The 18,316-nt window shown below is 31.4% G+C and overlaps 4 protein-coding genes across 4 annotated transcripts; 2 read left to right on the top strand and 2 right to left on the bottom strand.

Moving 5' to 3' along the window:
• Positions 1-80: 80 nt before the first annotated feature.
• On the bottom strand, positions 81-2,356 carry LOC107023923 (glycosyltransferase BC10-like). The gene is made up of 2 exons (XM_015224769.2): positions 1,436-2,356; positions 81-1,173 (listed from the first exon to the last, which is right to left on the bottom strand). Exons 1-2 carry the CDS (start codon positions 1,913-1,915, stop codon positions 532-534), a joined length of 1,122 nt encoding a protein of 373 aa, XP_015080255.1. The 5' UTR covers positions 1,916-2,356; the 3' UTR covers positions 81-531.
• Positions 2,357-6,531: 4,175 nt separating this feature from the next.
• Positions 6,532-8,664, top strand: LOC107021193 (60S ribosomal protein L28-1-like). The gene is made up of 4 exons (XM_015221801.2): positions 6,532-6,691; positions 6,772-6,935; positions 7,559-7,722; positions 8,378-8,664. Exons 2-4 carry the CDS (start codon positions 6,788-6,790, stop codon positions 8,495-8,497), a joined length of 432 nt encoding a protein of 143 aa, XP_015077287.1. The 5' UTR covers positions 6,532-6,691; positions 6,772-6,787; the 3' UTR covers positions 8,498-8,664.
• A 774-nt stretch (positions 8,665-9,438) lies between these two features.
• LOC107023737 (ESCRT-related protein CHMP1A-like) lies at positions 9,439-10,475 on the top strand. Its single transcript, XM_015224523.2, has 2 exons — positions 9,439-9,829; positions 9,928-10,475. Exons 1-2 carry the CDS (start codon positions 9,575-9,577, stop codon positions 10,282-10,284), a joined length of 612 nt encoding a protein of 203 aa, XP_015080009.1. The 5' UTR covers positions 9,439-9,574; the 3' UTR covers positions 10,285-10,475.
• Positions 10,476-14,732: 4,257 nt separating this feature from the next.
• LOC107021665 (dof zinc finger protein DOF3.1-like) lies at positions 14,733-15,804 on the bottom strand. Its single transcript, XM_015222365.2, has one exon. It carries the CDS (start codon positions 15,641-15,643, stop codon positions 15,074-15,076), a length of 570 nt encoding a protein of 189 aa, XP_015077851.1. The 5' UTR covers positions 15,644-15,804; the 3' UTR covers positions 14,733-15,073.
• Between the last annotated feature and the right edge of the window lie 2,512 nt (positions 15,805-18,316).

The following is an 18,316-nucleotide window of genomic DNA, read 5'->3' on the forward strand; positions in this document are numbered from 1 at the left end:
ACATGTTTTCTTAGATTAAAAAAAAAGAAAGAGATCAACTTCTCTGAAATGAAATTAAGGTGGAAGTTAGTGGAGGAATGTAGCATAATATATACAATGTCTTGTAAGTAGCTTTCTTTAGTTTACTGATTCTACACACATGAATAGTCTTAGTATGTAAATGATTCCCTACAACCCTTTGTTAAACAAAACTTTAGTGTCAATCGTTCCCTTGTGTCAAATAATTATTAAGTTCAGTTTTGTTTCCACAAATGGTGTTTTGAATCATAATAGTATTGATGTAACCTACTGCAAATAGAGGATCTAAATTGTGATAGATGTGAAAAAGTTTATACATGCAAGTACAGTAGACATCCAACTCGAATATTAAATACTGGGATTTTCATATAATATTATCATCATGATCATAAATATCGATATATCTTTAGTATAACATGACAATGTCTATCATGTGATGAGGCCTTCAGCAATCATGTATGTTTAAGGCTGATTTTTATACTTGGATATATCAGATAACAAAGCAATGGAATTTCAGAAGCCTAGATACTTGGACGATAGTTTTAATAAAGGATCTAATGCACTGGGAGAAAATTTTCTAGCAAAAAGTAGACAATATGAAGTCGTCTGGTTACTGTAGACACATCTCCTCTGGCCTTCCAAAAGTTGCTTCATAAACTTATCTGTAACATCAGCCTTTCCAAATGTAGCAGGATGAGCACCGCCTCTATGCCAGTCTACCCAAGTGAGACTCGTATTTGTCAGGAGATGAGGGGATTGGATGTGCAGCATTGTTGGGAAATAGTGTTCATCAACATAGCATGCTGGTTTGCAGAACTGTTTGAATTTAGGGTAGTATATGTCATCTGTAACAATGTCAACAGCCAATTTCCTGTTAACTTCAAACCACTGAGATCCTTTACGCCATTGAGTGATTTTAACCACAGGTGACATCTTCCAATTGTAACGCCCTCTTCCAACAGGACTAGGATCATCAAACACATTCACAAAACTGTACTTGGATTCTGATATGTATCGATAGATAACACTCAAGTTGTGGAGAGGAATGCACGACTCTGATAGGATTATAAACCATTCGTTGGAGATATCAAGCAATGCATTAGCAAGAAGCCGTCTTTCAGCATCAGTGATACTAACTTTCCCCCACTCTGCCACCTACGCCAAATCAAACCCATACAATTACTACCAAGTACAATAATAGCCTCCGAGGTGAATTCTCAGATGATCACTCAACTCATAATTATTATTTCAAAAAGTAAATCTCTAAATGAGCTAGTAACATGACATCAGAACATATATATCAACCTCTCACGTGTGTTGAAGACGTAACGATTCGCACAATTTAAAAGTTCAGGGAAACTTTTTTTTTTTTTTTTTTGCATAATTTTGAATAAAATTTGTACAATAACATTATTACCTGACTAGGAACTTGCCTGCCATAAAACACAGATGAAATTGGGAAATCAGGTTTGTAAGATGGCAAATTATGAATGTAGATTGAATAAAGCTCTTCATTCCCTTTGAAAAACCTCTCCCACAACGGAGCCAAAGGGAGAGGCCCTCTCGTTAAGAACAAAAACGCGATTTTCGGTGTTCTCTTAAAAGGCAATTTTTTCATTTGAGGAACAAATGAAGCTCTCCAAAAAAGCTCAGCATCATTCATTGAATGATGCAAGTTCGATAGAGGCTTAATCCAATTCTCTAAACTATTTTGTTGTTCAAAACATGGATTTATTCTAGATTGTACCACAGGGAGTACATTTTTCAATTCTGAAAATCTAAGCATAAACATACTTAAAATTGATAAAGCAATTCCTAAACCCAAAAACAACAAGAGAAACTGAAGCACTTTTAATGATAAAGGCTTGTTGTCTTTGCCGTTCTCCAAAATCCCCATATTCGCAAACTCAACTTTCAATCAAACACCAAATCGGCAAAAAATTATAAAAAAAAAAAAAAGTCTGTCAATTCTCCTTTTTTCTTATGTAGTTAAAAAAAAAATCCATTACTCATTAAGAAAATTAATTAAATTAGCAAAAGCGTTTAAAATTTAAAACAGATATTATCAAAATGTGAAGCTGCTATTTTGTCATTAACAAGAAAAAAATAAGAAGAAGAAGATAAAAAACTAAAATCCAAGCTACAATAATGAGAGGTTTGGGTTTGAACTTTGAAGAAGAAAACTAATTCTTGTTTCAACAGAGTTGACAAAATCTTGAAATAAAAATTTCTTATGAAAATTTATTGGAAGTCTGTGCACAGATCCCAATGTTGATCTTCTGTTCTCATGGGGTTTTATTATGGAGGCGTCCTTTTCTCTACACATAATTGTCTTTTAAATTTGCCTTTGAAATTTCCGATTTGTGGAGTTTTGTCCAAAATTTTAATGTTTTTAGCCTTTTCAAAATGAATATTTTTTAGGTTAGTTTGACTAATTTTTGGGAACTAAATTAGATTATAATAATTTTAATATTTTAAATTAAATAAAAATATTACTATAAATTGAAAAAAAAAATTATATCACAATGCTGAGAAAATAATATTAAAACATTGACTAAATTGTTTGCTGAGTATATAAACTGCTTAGATAGAGATTATAGATTTAATTTTTTTTTGGTAAAATTAGAAATCGACTATTAAACAAGTTATTTGAATTTCAAAAGGCGAAAGTAAAAAATATTTTGAAGGGAGTAAAATCACAAAAAGGTTTTAAAATTTAAACTTTTAACAAACCAAACTTCACTTACTATTTTTAAAAAATTTTTTGCAAAAACAAATTCTCAAAAGAATAAAACTAAAAGGAAGGAAATATTCACTTTCTTTTTAGGCCAAAAAAATATTTAAAATGTGAGATAAAAATTCCGAAACAAAAAAGGTACCTTAATATCAAATGAAGGCATTTATATTTGTAACCATTAATTATAATTTTAAACTGTTACATCAAATTCTTTTTATCATAAAATGGTAATTCGTATTATTTTATACTATGATATGGGGTTTTAGTTAAAGGATCAATAAGTCAATTCACATAAAAGAAAAAAAAATTAGAAGTGTTGATTCTCTTGTATAATCTAGTCTTGTCATTGTTTTCAAAAAGGAGGCTTCTAAGCAATTAATTATGTTTTGATTACTCGTTTCTTCACATATCTTTGTATTCCTTTTTTAGTCATAGTCAAATTTTAGTTTGAAGTATATAATTAGTTATACATGTGTAATATTAGCAAAGAATACCGTGTAACAGATGAGATTGTTTTTCTCTTGATTTCAAATCTTATTTTAAATTTTAAGTATGAAAAAATTCTTAATAGAAATCACTTCTCTAAATGAGTTATACACGATATAAATTTAAATTAATCAAATTCCATTATATATAACAACGACCATTAAAAAGAACCTGAATAAAGAGAAAGTCTAACATAAACCAAATTAGTTGCTAACATAAATAAACTTTAAAACCATAAGCTTTTTACGTGAAAAGTCATCCTTTTAAGATTGAAAATGCATGATCTATATTTAGGACGTGAAGTATACTCTCTATTTTCCCTCCTACTTAACCATGGGATTTTAGACACGTTAAAAAAAAATGAGTGACAAACTAATATTTAGTATTAGATTTTAAAAAATGATTTAAAATTAAAATATTTTTAAAAAAATTAGGAATTTTTTGAGAAATTGATATTAACAAATAAAAATGAAATTTTATTTTTAAAAAAAATAATGAGTAAAAATAAACGAAGAATATTTTTTTCTCCAAATTTTAACGGTGAGAAAGTGCCTAATTTACTCTATTTTCTAGAGTGGATGAAAAGTCCATGGAGAATTCAATCTCTTGGTGTCAACTGTCACTTCCTACAAGTTAGAATAGAAATAAAACTCCTGTACCTCCACCTTACGTATCATTCGGTTTATATTGTGAAATTTTTGAAGTTTCAAAGTGTTAGCACGTGTATTTCATGTTAATAAGTATTAATATTTTTTAAAAAAATATAACTAATTTAGAGTATATATATGATAAAAAATATATAAAAAAATATAAATTAATGAATAATTAACTTGTTAGACCAATATCTTTCCTAAAATACTAACCTATGAAAATTGTTTTCAAATTATGAACATGAGAATATCTTTTATTTTTTGGAGGTGAAGTCTGAATTTAATAATGAATTATTTGTTATACAATAGTAATTAATGAAAAAATCATTATGCAATGGGCCAAAGAAAGGATTGATGTTATACAAGAATTATTTGCTCTAAAAGCATTCTTGTCCTTTAATTTAAATAATAGTCAAATTTGTGTATTGCTAATACACATATTTTTATTTCATATTTAATCTCACATACATAAAATTATGCACAACTTAATGCGATACACATTTTTTCTTTTACCACTAACTAAACATTGCATTATATTATGCTGTATCTTATGACTTGATTATACTACAAAGTACAATCAACCAGAACGGCTCCTTCAATTAAAACTGAAATCATTTTTAGCCAAAAATTCACTATTTCAGTTCCATTTTTTTTTTATACTTCTTTCAGTAATATATTTCTCATTATCTTCTGGAAATTTTGACTGTAAATTTAAAATACTTTTCCTTTTGAAGTTATTCTTCTAATTCGCATTAATTCAGTGGTGAATATTAATCTTGTTGCTTCCGCCTAATTGCCAGGATCATTTGAATAATCTAATTGGGCGAATTTTCTTATGTATATTTCATTTGTCGAGAGTGACTTTGTAAATATATATATAAAAAATAGCCTTATCTACATGATACATTTTATGTATGTCACATAGTCATTAAATTTTTTAGTTTCGCTTTGAATAATAAACACCAACTAATAAAAGCTATTTCATATTCGAAAAAATTCAAATCCAAGATTTCTGAATCTAATATTTTAATTTTGTCAGACTTGTCTTGAATTGTCCTTTTGCAAAGATGATAAGATCATCTATTTGGGCATCACATGTACTTACTAGGAAATTAGAGAAAACTGTACAATCTCCTATACAGGCAACGACTTTAAGAACAATTAATTACCCAAATTAAACGTGTCTAATTATTATCCGTCAATTGCTTTTCCATTTACCTAATTTATGGTCCAATTTGACCAGTTTGGCCAACTATCGATCTTTTGGAAAGAAACCTAACAAACATTTGGAGTGTATTTTCTGGTATAACAAAAGAGAAAGCACTATTATATCTACAATGACATATATGCGATTATTATGGTACAAATTTTAATCGAGCTTGACGCTGTTTCTTTTTTTCGAGATAACACATCTCATATAGTCGTTCAACTATAAATTTTTCTTATAAAGTCATTTAATTTTGATTTTTAACTCAAAAATTATTCAACTATTAAAGTTTATTTACAAAGTTACTCAATCTATTTATTCAATTTTTTCATTTTTTTTTTTGCTAGCGTCAATTTTTTTTTATCTAAAACAAAAAAATTTGAAGGAAAAAAAATATCTATTTAAACTTATTTCTTCTCCTTATTTTTACTTTGTAGCATTGTTTTCTAAACTTGTTTTATATACTTCTTAATCCTAATTCAGTAATTCAACTGGATTCAAAATTTGTTCATCCTTGGGAAGGCAAAGTGATCTCTTTGAAATAAATTTCTCTTTATTGTTATTTAACTCCAAAAGTAAGATGTCAATTAATCAAACTGTTTGTTTTCTGAATTTGGTTAAACATTATCCTAACGAATCATTTATAATTGAAGTTATATTAAGTTGTTAGTATATCATTAACAGTAGTTCCAAATCTCAAAACTCAATTTGGTTATATAAAATTTAATCTAAATCTTGTTTTTATCTTGGTACATTATCACAAAACATGTTGTATTTCTAATGGGTCTAGTCATTAAAATGGTTTAAATATATTTCTTTTTATTTTTTAAAGAAATTGATTTTGAATAAAATTCATATCGTTAAACTTTAATGATAAATCAATTAAATAAATCGCGTGACTTTTAGGCTACACCAATAAACTTGATTAGAGGTTATCTCAATGAGTAATTTATTTTTTTAATTGTTATACTATTATTTATTTACTCAGTAAAATTCATATAAATTTAATAGATATTACTCAATTAGTAATTCAACAACCAAAAACACATGTCATAACAAAGTTTATGTGTTTAAATGATAAAAACAATGTAAAAGATGATCATGCAAGGAAATATTCTCCATACCTAAGTTAATATACTTTTGATAAAAGATATAATCACATAAAGATATCTATGTTACGTATAAATATAATTATAATATTTTCTTTCCAATATTTTGTGTTATATAATATAAAATAATAATATGTAATTAATGAACTACAACGTCCAATCTCACACCTTAATTTTAAGTGATTCGTGCTTCATTATAAATATTCTTTTAATTATTCAATTCTTTTTATTTGTAAAAAAGCAGCATAAATAAGATTTGCAAATAAAATTTGTCGAGAATAACATAAATGCGACAAAAATTATAATTTTCTCATTGGAAAAAGTAAAAAATAGTAAAATAAAATAGAGAGGGGCAGTTCCGATAATATAATGTTTTATACCAATTTCCCTGTTAGGGTTTCACTGCCGTCTTCCTTTTAAGTTTATTGCGTCTTCTTGCACAGGCCGTCGAATCGAAACTCTACAGACCCTTTTGCTACTCACAGTAAGTCTCAAACGCATCTTTGCTTTTCTGCAGATGAATCGACGTGATTAATTAAGCTTTATTTGTGATCCAATTGACAGGGTAGGTGGTGTTGAAATGACGACAGTTCCAGGGCAACTGGTTTGGGAGATCGTCAAGAAAAACAACTCATTTCTGGTGAAGGAGTTTGGTAATGGTACCGCCGGTGTCGTATTCAGCAAAGAGCCTAACAATCTTTACAATCTTCACTCTTACAAGCATTCTGGTTAGTATTGTAAACATTACCCTGTGCTTATGTCGATTTAACAAATTTGGTTTCTGTTGTGAATAGTGGTACCTTGAGCTTATACGGTACTACATGCTGATAGGTTTTTGGGGAAATGTTTTATTTTTCAAGCTAAACTGATAGCTGTTTTGTGGAGTATATTGTTTTTACTACTTGCACTTAATGTGATGTTGGAAAACTGGATATATATATTATGTATGCATTCAAACTGTAATGAAGTTCAGCTATTTTCCATATTCCGTTAGTATTTTTTATGTGGGCAAGCCATGTCTTGATGATGGAATAACCTTTCTGATGAACCAAAATTCAGTTGAGGGCTTGAGTTTCTTCGTAGAAATGAAAGGGGAAGGCTACATGTAGTATCTGTCCACTGTCCCCTTACACCGAACTAACCACAGAGCACCTAGCACGTGGGATAAGCCTCTTAAGCCCGTTATTATGTCGTATGGAATATTCTTACATGAAAGAATAACGTGAATTTGTAATAGTCATTGAATGGAACATTGCATTGCTGAATGAGTTAGATTTCTAGTTTTAGCTATTTTGGTTTTCCATTGCTCACGTTAAGCATTAGTTGAACTGCTGTTATCATGACTTTGTAGGCCTAGCAAACAAGAAGACTGTGACCATCCAGCCTGGAGGCAAAGATCAATCAGTGTTGCTTGCTACTTCAAAGACCAAGAAACAGAACAAGCCTTCAAGTTTGCTGAATAAATCTGTAATGAAGAAGGAGTTTCGGCGCATTGCCAAGGCTGTATCAAACCAGGTGATTGTCTTTTTTGACCTGTAGAATGTGTATATTTACATGAATTTGTTTGGTCTTAAGCTGCATATTAGCTGCTTATAATGATCACGGGTTTGATTGTTCACTTCTTGATTGTTTCAAAAGGCTTGATATATGTTCTGTAATTTGTTTGATGTTTTTTTTGGATGAATACAAAAAGTTGTAAACGGATTAAAAATTTTCACTTTCTAGAGAGCTGGCAATTGGAGTTATCTGAGCATTAAAATATGTCTGACTAATTATTACTGTCTACTGTTTACCATTTTCTCCAAATTGTGCTTGACATATTCTATGTGATGAATATACCTCCACCTTTCTGTTGTAGGTTATGTATTGCTCTTCATTTCCCGTTATTCCGTTGGTTTTACTAATCTCATTTATGTATTCCCTATCAAACTGCTATCCTCTATTTTAAGCTGTGAGGGTGGTCTAGTGGAAACAACCTCTCTATCTCTATGAGGTAAGAGGTTTGCCAGACCTCACTTGTGAGATTGCTCCCAGAGTATGCTGTTGAATATACCTCTACCCTTCATAGCATCATAGATAATTTGATTATTTTTTCTCAGCAGGTTTTTCTTTGCCTTCACTATTTCTGATGTTGCAATCTTGAATTTGCATAAACTTGTATGTGATACAGGTAGCAGATAACTATTACAGGCCAGATCTGAAGAAGGCATCCCTTGCAAGATTGAGTGCTGTGAACAAGAGTCTCAAGATTGCAAAATCTGGTGTCAAGAAGAGGAACAGGCAGGCCTAGATTCCCATTCTAGAATATGTTAGGCTAGGCTGTATGAGCTGCACTTGATTTTTTTTTCTTCCCAATGTCCTCTGAGTTTGGTATTTGAGTTCATATTTTTCTAGATTTTTGGCTAAAACGTACGTTCTATTTGAGATTTTTATAAAGATGGCAGTTATTCTGATTAATGAGTTCCAGTTTTTATAAAAATCTTTTGTTTCTCACTACTATTCATGGACCCAATAAAAGGAAAGGAAGTGTAGCAACTCGTGGAAGAAATTGATTTCTTAAATCCTACGCATAGGATATAACCGAGTAAGCAAATTGCATTTTTAGTCCTTCATATATAATAAGCTTTTGTATTTAGTCATTGTGATATTTTTACTACATCTATTTAACCTCAATCAATGAAAATATGTACTTTTTTCTTGTTATAGGCTAAATATTTTTAAGTTCAACAATTTGTTAACTATTACATCAGGTATTTATTTAAAAAGTGCTTCTAACGCCTACCTTTGTCCTCAAAGAAATGGAGCAAAATGGAGTATCATTAGTTACTCCTCCACTCATTGAATCAAATTTACATTATTTAAGGTTGTTTTTAAGCTTAAAATTATTCCTCAATTGATAACACAATTATATGATATAATTGTGTCATTAATGGTAAATAATTCTAAACTTGAAATACTTTAGGGACTAATTTAAAGATGAAAGAATTTTTAAAGTTATTTCTAATATATTTAAGTATGTGTTGTTAATTCATTCATGAGAGTAATATAATCTTAAAAATTGCCTTGACTCGGGACTAGGAGGGCACACTTCAATTGATATTTGATTGAAGGATTAATGCGCTAAATCAAAAAGTAAGAGGAGCAAACTCGAAATTCATCAGAAATTAAGGGATCAAAAAATCAAGTAAAGAATTAGCAATGAAGAAAAGAAGCTTGACCCGATTGCCCCTGGCCCTACAAAATTGAGTGGGCATATCCAAAATCAGAAAGGGAGAACTGCTAACCCTAACTTCAGAAATTGAAAAGGTGATTGATCGATCAAAGGAGAAGAATCGCCAAAAACAATCGAATCACCAAAGGTTAGAAAATGGGAAACGCCGAGAAATTGATGAATCAGATCATGGAGCTCAAGTTCACATCGAAGAGTCTCCAACGCCAAGCCCGAAAATGCGAGAAAGACGAAAAGTCTGAGAAGCTTAAGGTCAAGAAGGCCATCGAGAAAGGTAACATGGACGGCGCTAGGATTTATGCTGAAAACGCCATCCGCAAGCGCAGCGAACAGATGAACTATCTCCGTCTCTCCTCTCGCCTTGACGCCGTTGTGGCTCGTCTAGATACTCAGGTAAAGATCGATACAACATTTAAGCAGTGGCGCAGATGCGTCCACATCTCGATTCTGTACATATAACTAGTAAATTGTGATATATTTTGTGTACGCAGGCGAAGATGACGACAATCAGCAAGTCAATGTCCTCGATCGTCAAATCACTGGAGTCTTCACTCAACACAGGGAATCTACAGAAAATGTCAGAGACAATGGATTCATTCGAGCGTCAGTTTGTGAATATGGAGGTTCAAGCTGAATTTATGGAGAGTTCTATGGCTGGAAGTACTTCCTTATCGACCCCAGAGGACCAGGTGGGCAGCCTGATGCAACAGGTGGCTGATGACTATGGACTCGAGGTGTCCGTGGGGCTTCCGCAAGCAGCAGGCCATGCTATATCTTCTAAGGATGAGGAGAAGGTCAGTGAGGATGATCTGTCCAGGCGTCTTGCCGAGCTCAAGGCGCGTGGGTAATTGAGAAACTAAAGATTCTTCTGTTAATATAAAACCTTTGGTATTGGTGTAATGTGATACAGTATGTGGAGTTTTATCTGTTGCATACATTAAGATTGAACACTTCTATGTACATTTTACTCTCTTGTGATTGTGTAGTCAATTTGCTTTACCAATTGAGCCTGTGACAACTGTATGTTTGCATTATTAGACATTGCAGCAGCATCTTAAGCCTTTCCTCATGTAGATTTGGAGATGTCCATGCTAACTTATTCTTCAGTATAGTAGAGGATTCTTAGTGTCCGATTTGAACTGATATTGGCTGATATTTTTGAGAATCTAATGTTATGCGATTGTGAAGAAGCTGTGGGTTGGCTTTGGTGTTTTGCCTGTTGTTGATGGGATGTGTACCATACGCCTAAGTTCCAAATGCTGAACATTTGGTACATCCCTGAATTCTCAAAGTCTTAAGAAAGATGTGAGGTTAAATGTAGTTCATTATCGAGTTTGATACCCACAAGGTCACCTCTTCAACAAAACTTGTGTCATCCTTGAGGTTCTCTAAGTCCAATGATATGAACTTCTGAGTAGTTGTGGTCCTTAGGGATGATGACGACCCTTTATAACTCTATATACCTTAGCAACTGAGGGTTGAGAGTATCGTAACGGGAGGTCCTCTATGTATTAGGAATTTTCTAAATTCTACCGTCTGTGTTTCCTTAAAGTAGGTTTTAGTGGAAACATGAGACTTTTCAGAACATTGCTAGTGGACTTGGGATACTCTGATCAGCTTGCCAATGTGCTCGTTGTTGTGCTGCATCTATAAACTTTGTTATCTGAAAGCTCTGATATAAACTGTTGGTTCTTTATTCTTTCCTTAATGTAACTCATTCTTCGGTCTTGATAACTGCTGTTCATCTTATACTTATTTGAAGTTCTTCCTTTGAAAACCTTCATCTGAGGGATATGTAAAATACCCATATACACTTCAAGTTGAATAATTGAAGTTTTGAGGCGATGGTCAGGTACTCATATCCCAACTTTGTTGCCAGCAAGTTGTTGCACCCAGCTTGCTAATATGCAACTATTCTGACTGCATTTTATTTGGACTGGAACAAATTGAGCAAACCTTTTCAACTAGGTGGATCATGAGTACAGCATATTGTTTGTTTCTTCTAAATCGTATTACTCATCTGTTATATTGGTGCATCGTTTGGAAGTTGGAATGGACGATATGATATGATAGACCAAAACCGGTTGAATTTTTAGCCCAAGATTTTATTATCCCAGCATATATGTGGAAGACTGTTTAGTTGGGAAATACTATAGTGGGTCATTTGGAGTCCACCCTCCCAATCTTCCATCGGACATCATAGTAGGGATTACCCACAAAATGAAGACCAGCTAACACCAGCTCATTAAAAGTATGTTCCTCAATCAACATCTTGTAAATTTTTTTACTTGCATTTCTATGATGTACCTCCTAACCAGTAACTTTTCAAGGTTAAGAATCCCCTTGGATGAACATGCAGGCAAAAAGTTTGTAATAGAATTACACGGGCTGATAGTATGTCATCACAAGAAGACATGCTAAGTTTATTCAAATTAAGCCAAGACGCAACAACACTAAAAAAAACCAAGGAAATTATGAAATGGACCATTTCGCTCAAAGTCTGCATTCTGGTGGTACTTCTATTATCTCCAAGTCATCTGCATTTGTGAAAATGTAAATGTAGTTCTTCAACTTCTCCAGCTCCGCGCTCGTAAAATTTTGTAATTTGACTCTCTCTAACTTATGCTTCCCAACACTTAAAAGGTAGAGATACGCATGTACAACAAGGTTTCTCAATCTTATCTGATGCATCTCTGTAATCTGTATATAAACTACAAAACAACGAAAACCTGCAAGAACACAATTGTCTTCATGGACAATCAATCACGAAACCTATATAAAAAATGTTAAAGCTCTTTTTATCAGCTTATGAATCGTATAAATTTCATTAATACAGTGCCCAATTGGGGAGAAATCCAAAACAAACTATCAAGAAAGTCCACAACTGAATGTTTCACTAGATTATGAATGTTTACAAGGAAACCATTAGTAGCATAAAATGATTACAAGTTGTGCATAGATATTGAAGTAATTGCTCGTCCAGAAATGATTCCTCAAGGTGTAACTCTTGCAAAGATGAAAGTTTTAGGTCCGATGAGGGTAGTTTGAGCTCAAATCCATATAAACGAAGTACATTTTAGTAGTATCATTATGAAGTTAGAGAACTTCAATATTTACTTCGTTTGAATCTATTGTATATTACTTCTAAACATTATGCATAATTTTATAATGTATAGTTGATGAATAATCACTACATAATTTGTGTATAATCAATATGTATATCCTATATATTGATTATACAATAGATATAGGCCTATCATCACTTTATTCACCTGACTTTAACTTCAAGTAAATAGAAATTGCACAAAATTCTCAAACTTAAAATATTGACCTTCGTTTGAAACAATTTCAAATTACTTGTAAACCTTCTTATACATAGATTACAGTATATAATTGATGAATAATCACCGCACAATAGTGTAAAACTGATGGTGATCGTGGTTGACGATGCGTTCGGTTGTCATTGCCGACATTGTTAATTGAGATGGTGAGGTGATTGATAGTAGGGATCGATCGTAATAGTGTAGTGGTGAAGACGGCAGTGGTGACAAGGATATGATTATAATAATAAAAATAATAAGTGTGATAGCGACTGACAATAGTGAATGACAATGATGGTGGTTGTCAGTGATGATTGTGATGACACAGGTTAGTGGTGTCAATAGTGATGGTTGATAATGATTGTGAGTTAGTGAGGGTGATCAGTGATTGTGAATAAACCGGTGATAAAAATTCTCCACACAAATTATCTCATAATGATATAAAGAGAGCTCAATGATTAAAATCTTCTCAAACCAAATAAATCCTCAAGTCTCAATATAAAAAATTACACTTGATAACTTAAGGTCTGAATTCAAACCTTTATTAAATGCAAACAAATGAATCGTAATCAATAAATAATAACGAACAATAGATAAAAGATCAAAATTATAATAATACTATCCGGACCCTCAATCAATCTTCCCCTTCTTTGAAGTAAATCAAAAGTAATGACTAAGCTAAGTCCCTCCACTAGTTAGTGGCAAAGGACATATCACTTCCTCAAGAACTGAAAGTCAACTCAATTTTGCCTAAAGATCTCAAAACAAATCGATGGTTATGTATATCATTTCTTTTCAAAATGAGAAACAATATGATGAATTTTCCACCTTACAAATAGACCACTACATTTATTGTCATATCAGAAATTGAAGTCAGAAGGCTGCAAATTTGGTTGGCAAACAGAGACCAATCACTCACACTAGCAGTAGCTTTAGGGTTGAAGTAGTTAATTAATTAAAATATTACACCATTTTGTAACACATTCACTCTGACTTTTGCATGAATCATAACTCATTTGTGACTGAAATTTAGTCATTGCACACACATACACATATATGGTATTTTTTTAACATTAAGGATTAAGGAATCGTAAGAATTAAACACACGCCTATTATGATACATATATATATATAATATTGAAGGGAGAGTTGGTCAAGTGAATAATAGGACCACATTCTCATATGTGAGTTGGTTTAAGATAGGAATGAATTAATCAAATATAAATTCCCCAGAACTTAGAAGTGGTCCATATATAGGAGTTGTACATCATGATTTGTGGACCATTTTGATAAAAAAATTTCTTCATTTTGACAAATTTTATTTAGTTGATAATCATCACATCACATTCTGACTAGCAGCTCCACCAACTACCACATTCACAATTCAATGTGCTTCTCACTATTTCTTCTTTCAACACAACCTTAGAGGAAAGAAAAAAGATTTTGCTACCCTTTGTTCATACAATTTTTTTTATTTAAAAAAAAAAAAAACTTTTCTCAAATAGTGATATTTTTAAACTTTTCATTTTTTTTTGTCCAAACGCCTATTATAACAATTGAATTGTTTACAAGGTAATTACCAAGTCAAGGCGGATGTACTAAATTGAGAGATCTCATTTTTTAATTTTCAGTCCACTTTTAGGTAGATATTTATCTAAACAACTGGTTTAACATGTGATGACAAATTAGTTATAGTTAAAATTTTATCAGTTCATTAACTAATATTTACCATCTCAAGAATTACTTTTACTTTATACTATTAATATATACCACTCAAACTAATATTTGGTAATTATGGTCAATAGACGTCTGCCATTACGTACGTACTGCGCCTAATACATTTGCCTGCATTATTGGAGCAACGGCAAATCTTGAAATAATCGTCGCCAATACACCAAAAAATATCTTTCTACAAAATGAAGTCATTAATAATATAAAAAAAGAAAAAGAGAAAAATATTAGTATAAAAAACAAAAGGAATAAATTTCATAATTTATCATTTCCCTTGGAATAACATACATGAAATCTCAAATCACACACAATTATGTACGTACATTAAGCATTACCCAAACAAAACTAGTTTGATGCAAAGTAAAAATATTAAAGTTTTCATAAACATGAACTGAGTTACTCAGTACATGTATTAATAAAAAACTGAGATGCACGACAAGCTGATCCGAAAACTACTAGTAATAGTATACAATCCGCAAACAACAATTCCAAAATTCATGCTTAGAAAAGGATAAGTACATTTTATAAGTATTAGTAGTACTAATACAAAGTTCTAATAATCTATTGTAATTAATTAATTTATTAATTACTGAAAGGTTGAACCTGGGTTGTAAATAGCAAGATCAGCCCAACCATTAGTACCATTCCAACAATTAGAATCTTCACCCAAAAATTCATGATTATTATTACTATTCCCACTTTGAGCGGCAGCAGCGTCTGAGCCCGAATTGGGCCCGTTATGATTCAAAACATCTAAAAAATTCCCTATCTCCGGCCCGTTTGATGCCAGTAGCGAGCCGAAAGGCCCGTTGGCGTCAACAATCGGGCTGTTCTGAACAACAGGGGTATCAAAATGCTCTGTTTTTGAATTTTGTTCTGATGAAGTTGAAGATGAATTCGTCGAGCGTTTACAGCTATTCGAAGAAGATCGTTTTGTGTTCTTACGAGAGCTTCCACCAACCGGAATATTCCTCAAAATACCTCCTTTAGTCCAATACCTTTTACAATTCTTACAAAAATGGCGTGGCTGAGAAAGATTGTAATTGTTGTAGTAACAAAACTTTGTGTTGATTGAATCACATCTAGGGCATTTCAAGACTTGTTGATCTGGGAACTGATGATTGATCTGTGAATATATTGATGATGGATCTTGCATATTGTAAGCTTCTGTTTGCTCTGTTTTTTAGGCTTATTGAGAGAGAACAGAGTGTTATTGGTGTCTCTCTCAAAAAAAGTTCGGATTTTGGTGTAAATAAAGAGGACAAATTTCACTTTATCTATCCAAACATTTTAAAATTTTGTATATGTACCAAACAAAATCCCCTGGTCAAAAGACCTTTTTTTTATTGCAAAATAAAAATAAAAATAAAATGATATGATGTCAAATTGAACAAAATGATTTTAAAGTCTTATAGATTAATCAAGTGGTATCATTAATTTTAGCACCAATCGAAAAAATGAGACAAAATGATGAAAAATGTTTTCTAAAATACTCTTCTCCTCTTTTTCATCCACGTTTCATATCTATATTAGAGCATAATTAAATTCGGGTTCTAATAAAAATCTCATATTAGAGTAAAAATATTTCTCAACAAAAATGACTATGTATTCCTTACTGAAATCTCAAATTCAAAACATCTGATTAAAGATGAAAGAGTTCTTATCATTGCACTAAATGGACCAATGTTAATTTTTATAAAACTAGAATTGTCCAAAATTATAAAGAAATTATTTTAAAAGTTTATCTCCATGGAAAATTTAAGAGATATGTCATCTTCGACATAAAGTTTTAAAGGGGTAAAGTGAAAATTACTCGATCGAAAATTAGAAAGAAATAAAAGTAAAGCAAAAACTTAGGAATAATTACATTTCGTCAACCAAATTGGTGTATCAAAATTCAAACAAAGAGACAAAAGGTCAATTCTTGTCATCAATATGTTTACTAACCTTAAATCTAGTGACCATTATCCTTCTTTGCTTTCTTTCCTATTTTATTTTTATTTTAAAACCAAAAGAAACACTCCAACCAAAACATTTTAGACAACTTTTTTTATTTAAGAAAGTTATAAATATGATCCTCAATAAAAAAGATATATATTCGTAAGTCAATCATAATATATATGACAAGAGGGAGTTTTCGATAGGTATAATTTATTTTCAATTTTAAAATTGTAATTTCAAGTTATTAAAAGAATAAAAAAAATCAAAAGCTCTGATAGCATTGGAAAAGAATACTTTTATATTTTTTAGCCTTCATGTCATGATCATTTTAATTCTTTTCCATTCTAAGGAAGAGTATGACGATTGCGTAAGATAGTAAATTCATTCAAAAAGATGCATACGCTGTTTACTCCTTTTCTTATTTTAATTATATAAAAACACGTAGAAGATTCCTATTAACATATAGTATCTCCATCTGTGTATTATTTAATAGTAGAGAACTCTTATAAGTAAATTGTTTACTGGAAGAAAAAAAAAGATTTGATTGAGTCAAATTAATATAAAATATTATTGTAGTCATTAACTACAACTAATGAAATTTTTCATTGATTTGCATCAATCAAGATTTGGAAGTAGTGGTGAAAGTTGGAGTGAAAAATGAGCATTGCATGTTCTTGCTAATTGTTATATATCATATCAAAACATGAGTTTTGATACAGTGATAAGAGCGTTTCGCTCTTAATCATATGTCTCAAATTCATAGCTATAAGCATCATCATTATAAAATGAACCTTGCAGTGCAGAATTCAGATTTATTCGAGACTATAATATATATACGTGTACCACTGTTTGTGTCATTTTTATTGTGCAATTAGAGATGTCAATGGATGTGCTTAGTCATAAAAGATATGATGACTTGACCCCTCACTGCAAGAAAATATAATATCAAGAAGAAAAAAATGTACGGCTCCCATTAGAAATGAAGTATTATTCTCTATTACATTTAATCACTTTAGTCATAATCTATCACTTTAGTCATAAAAGCTTGTTATAAAATAATCACACTTCATAAATCAAGAAAGTTTTACTTATTCTTTTTATTTAATTTCAATTCAAATTATACCTGTCATTAAACAAATGGTTCATTTTGATCGTCTAAGGCAAGTAATTCACGCACTTAGTTTTATAGACACGGCCATGGTATTCAAAAGGTACAATTATTATATAGGTCTAGTGAAGTGAAACTAGCTAGGATTTCAATTTTACGGGTTATGTATTTTATTCCGATGATTTTAGGTCATAATAACTCAGTATTATTTAATGAATTTATTAACATAAATACAATATTTAAAAATAAAATCTATTGAATTCGATCAAACTCACATACAGGCTACTAACTCCACCCCTGATAATATAAGTTTAACAGTTGTGACCCATGGTTGTTTTATTGGGATTATTATTGTATCTCATCATGTATAATAAGACGATTGGATTAGATAAAATAATAGTTTGATGGTTTATCTCGTCCCGCGTATCAACCGACAGAAAGACTCTAGTCAAAGGAAGGTTGTTGATTCGATGTTGCAACACATGCGTTTTTCACATTTGAATAATCTCACAAAGGGGTGTGAGTGTCAAACTGTCAAATCCATAGCAAGCAACACGCCTCAAGTTGTGCCACAAGGAATCATTTCTGACAGCCATATTACATGCACTAGTGATTAGTGAAGGCAGTCACTGTTTCAAAATATAAATGAAATCCAACTGAGGCGTAACAACGACTATCCTAACAATTTGTGTGATTAGGAGTACCTTATTAGAGCAGTAAATAATATAATTAGAAAAAACAAGAATATATCATGAGAGTAGTGTTAGTAGTTGATGTGAC

Source organism: Solanum pennellii, chromosome 6, assembly GCF_001406875.1.
Source record: "Solanum pennellii chromosome 6, SPENNV200".
In the NCBI taxonomy this organism is placed as follows: domain Eukaryota; kingdom Viridiplantae; phylum Streptophyta; class Magnoliopsida; order Solanales; family Solanaceae; genus Solanum; species Solanum pennellii.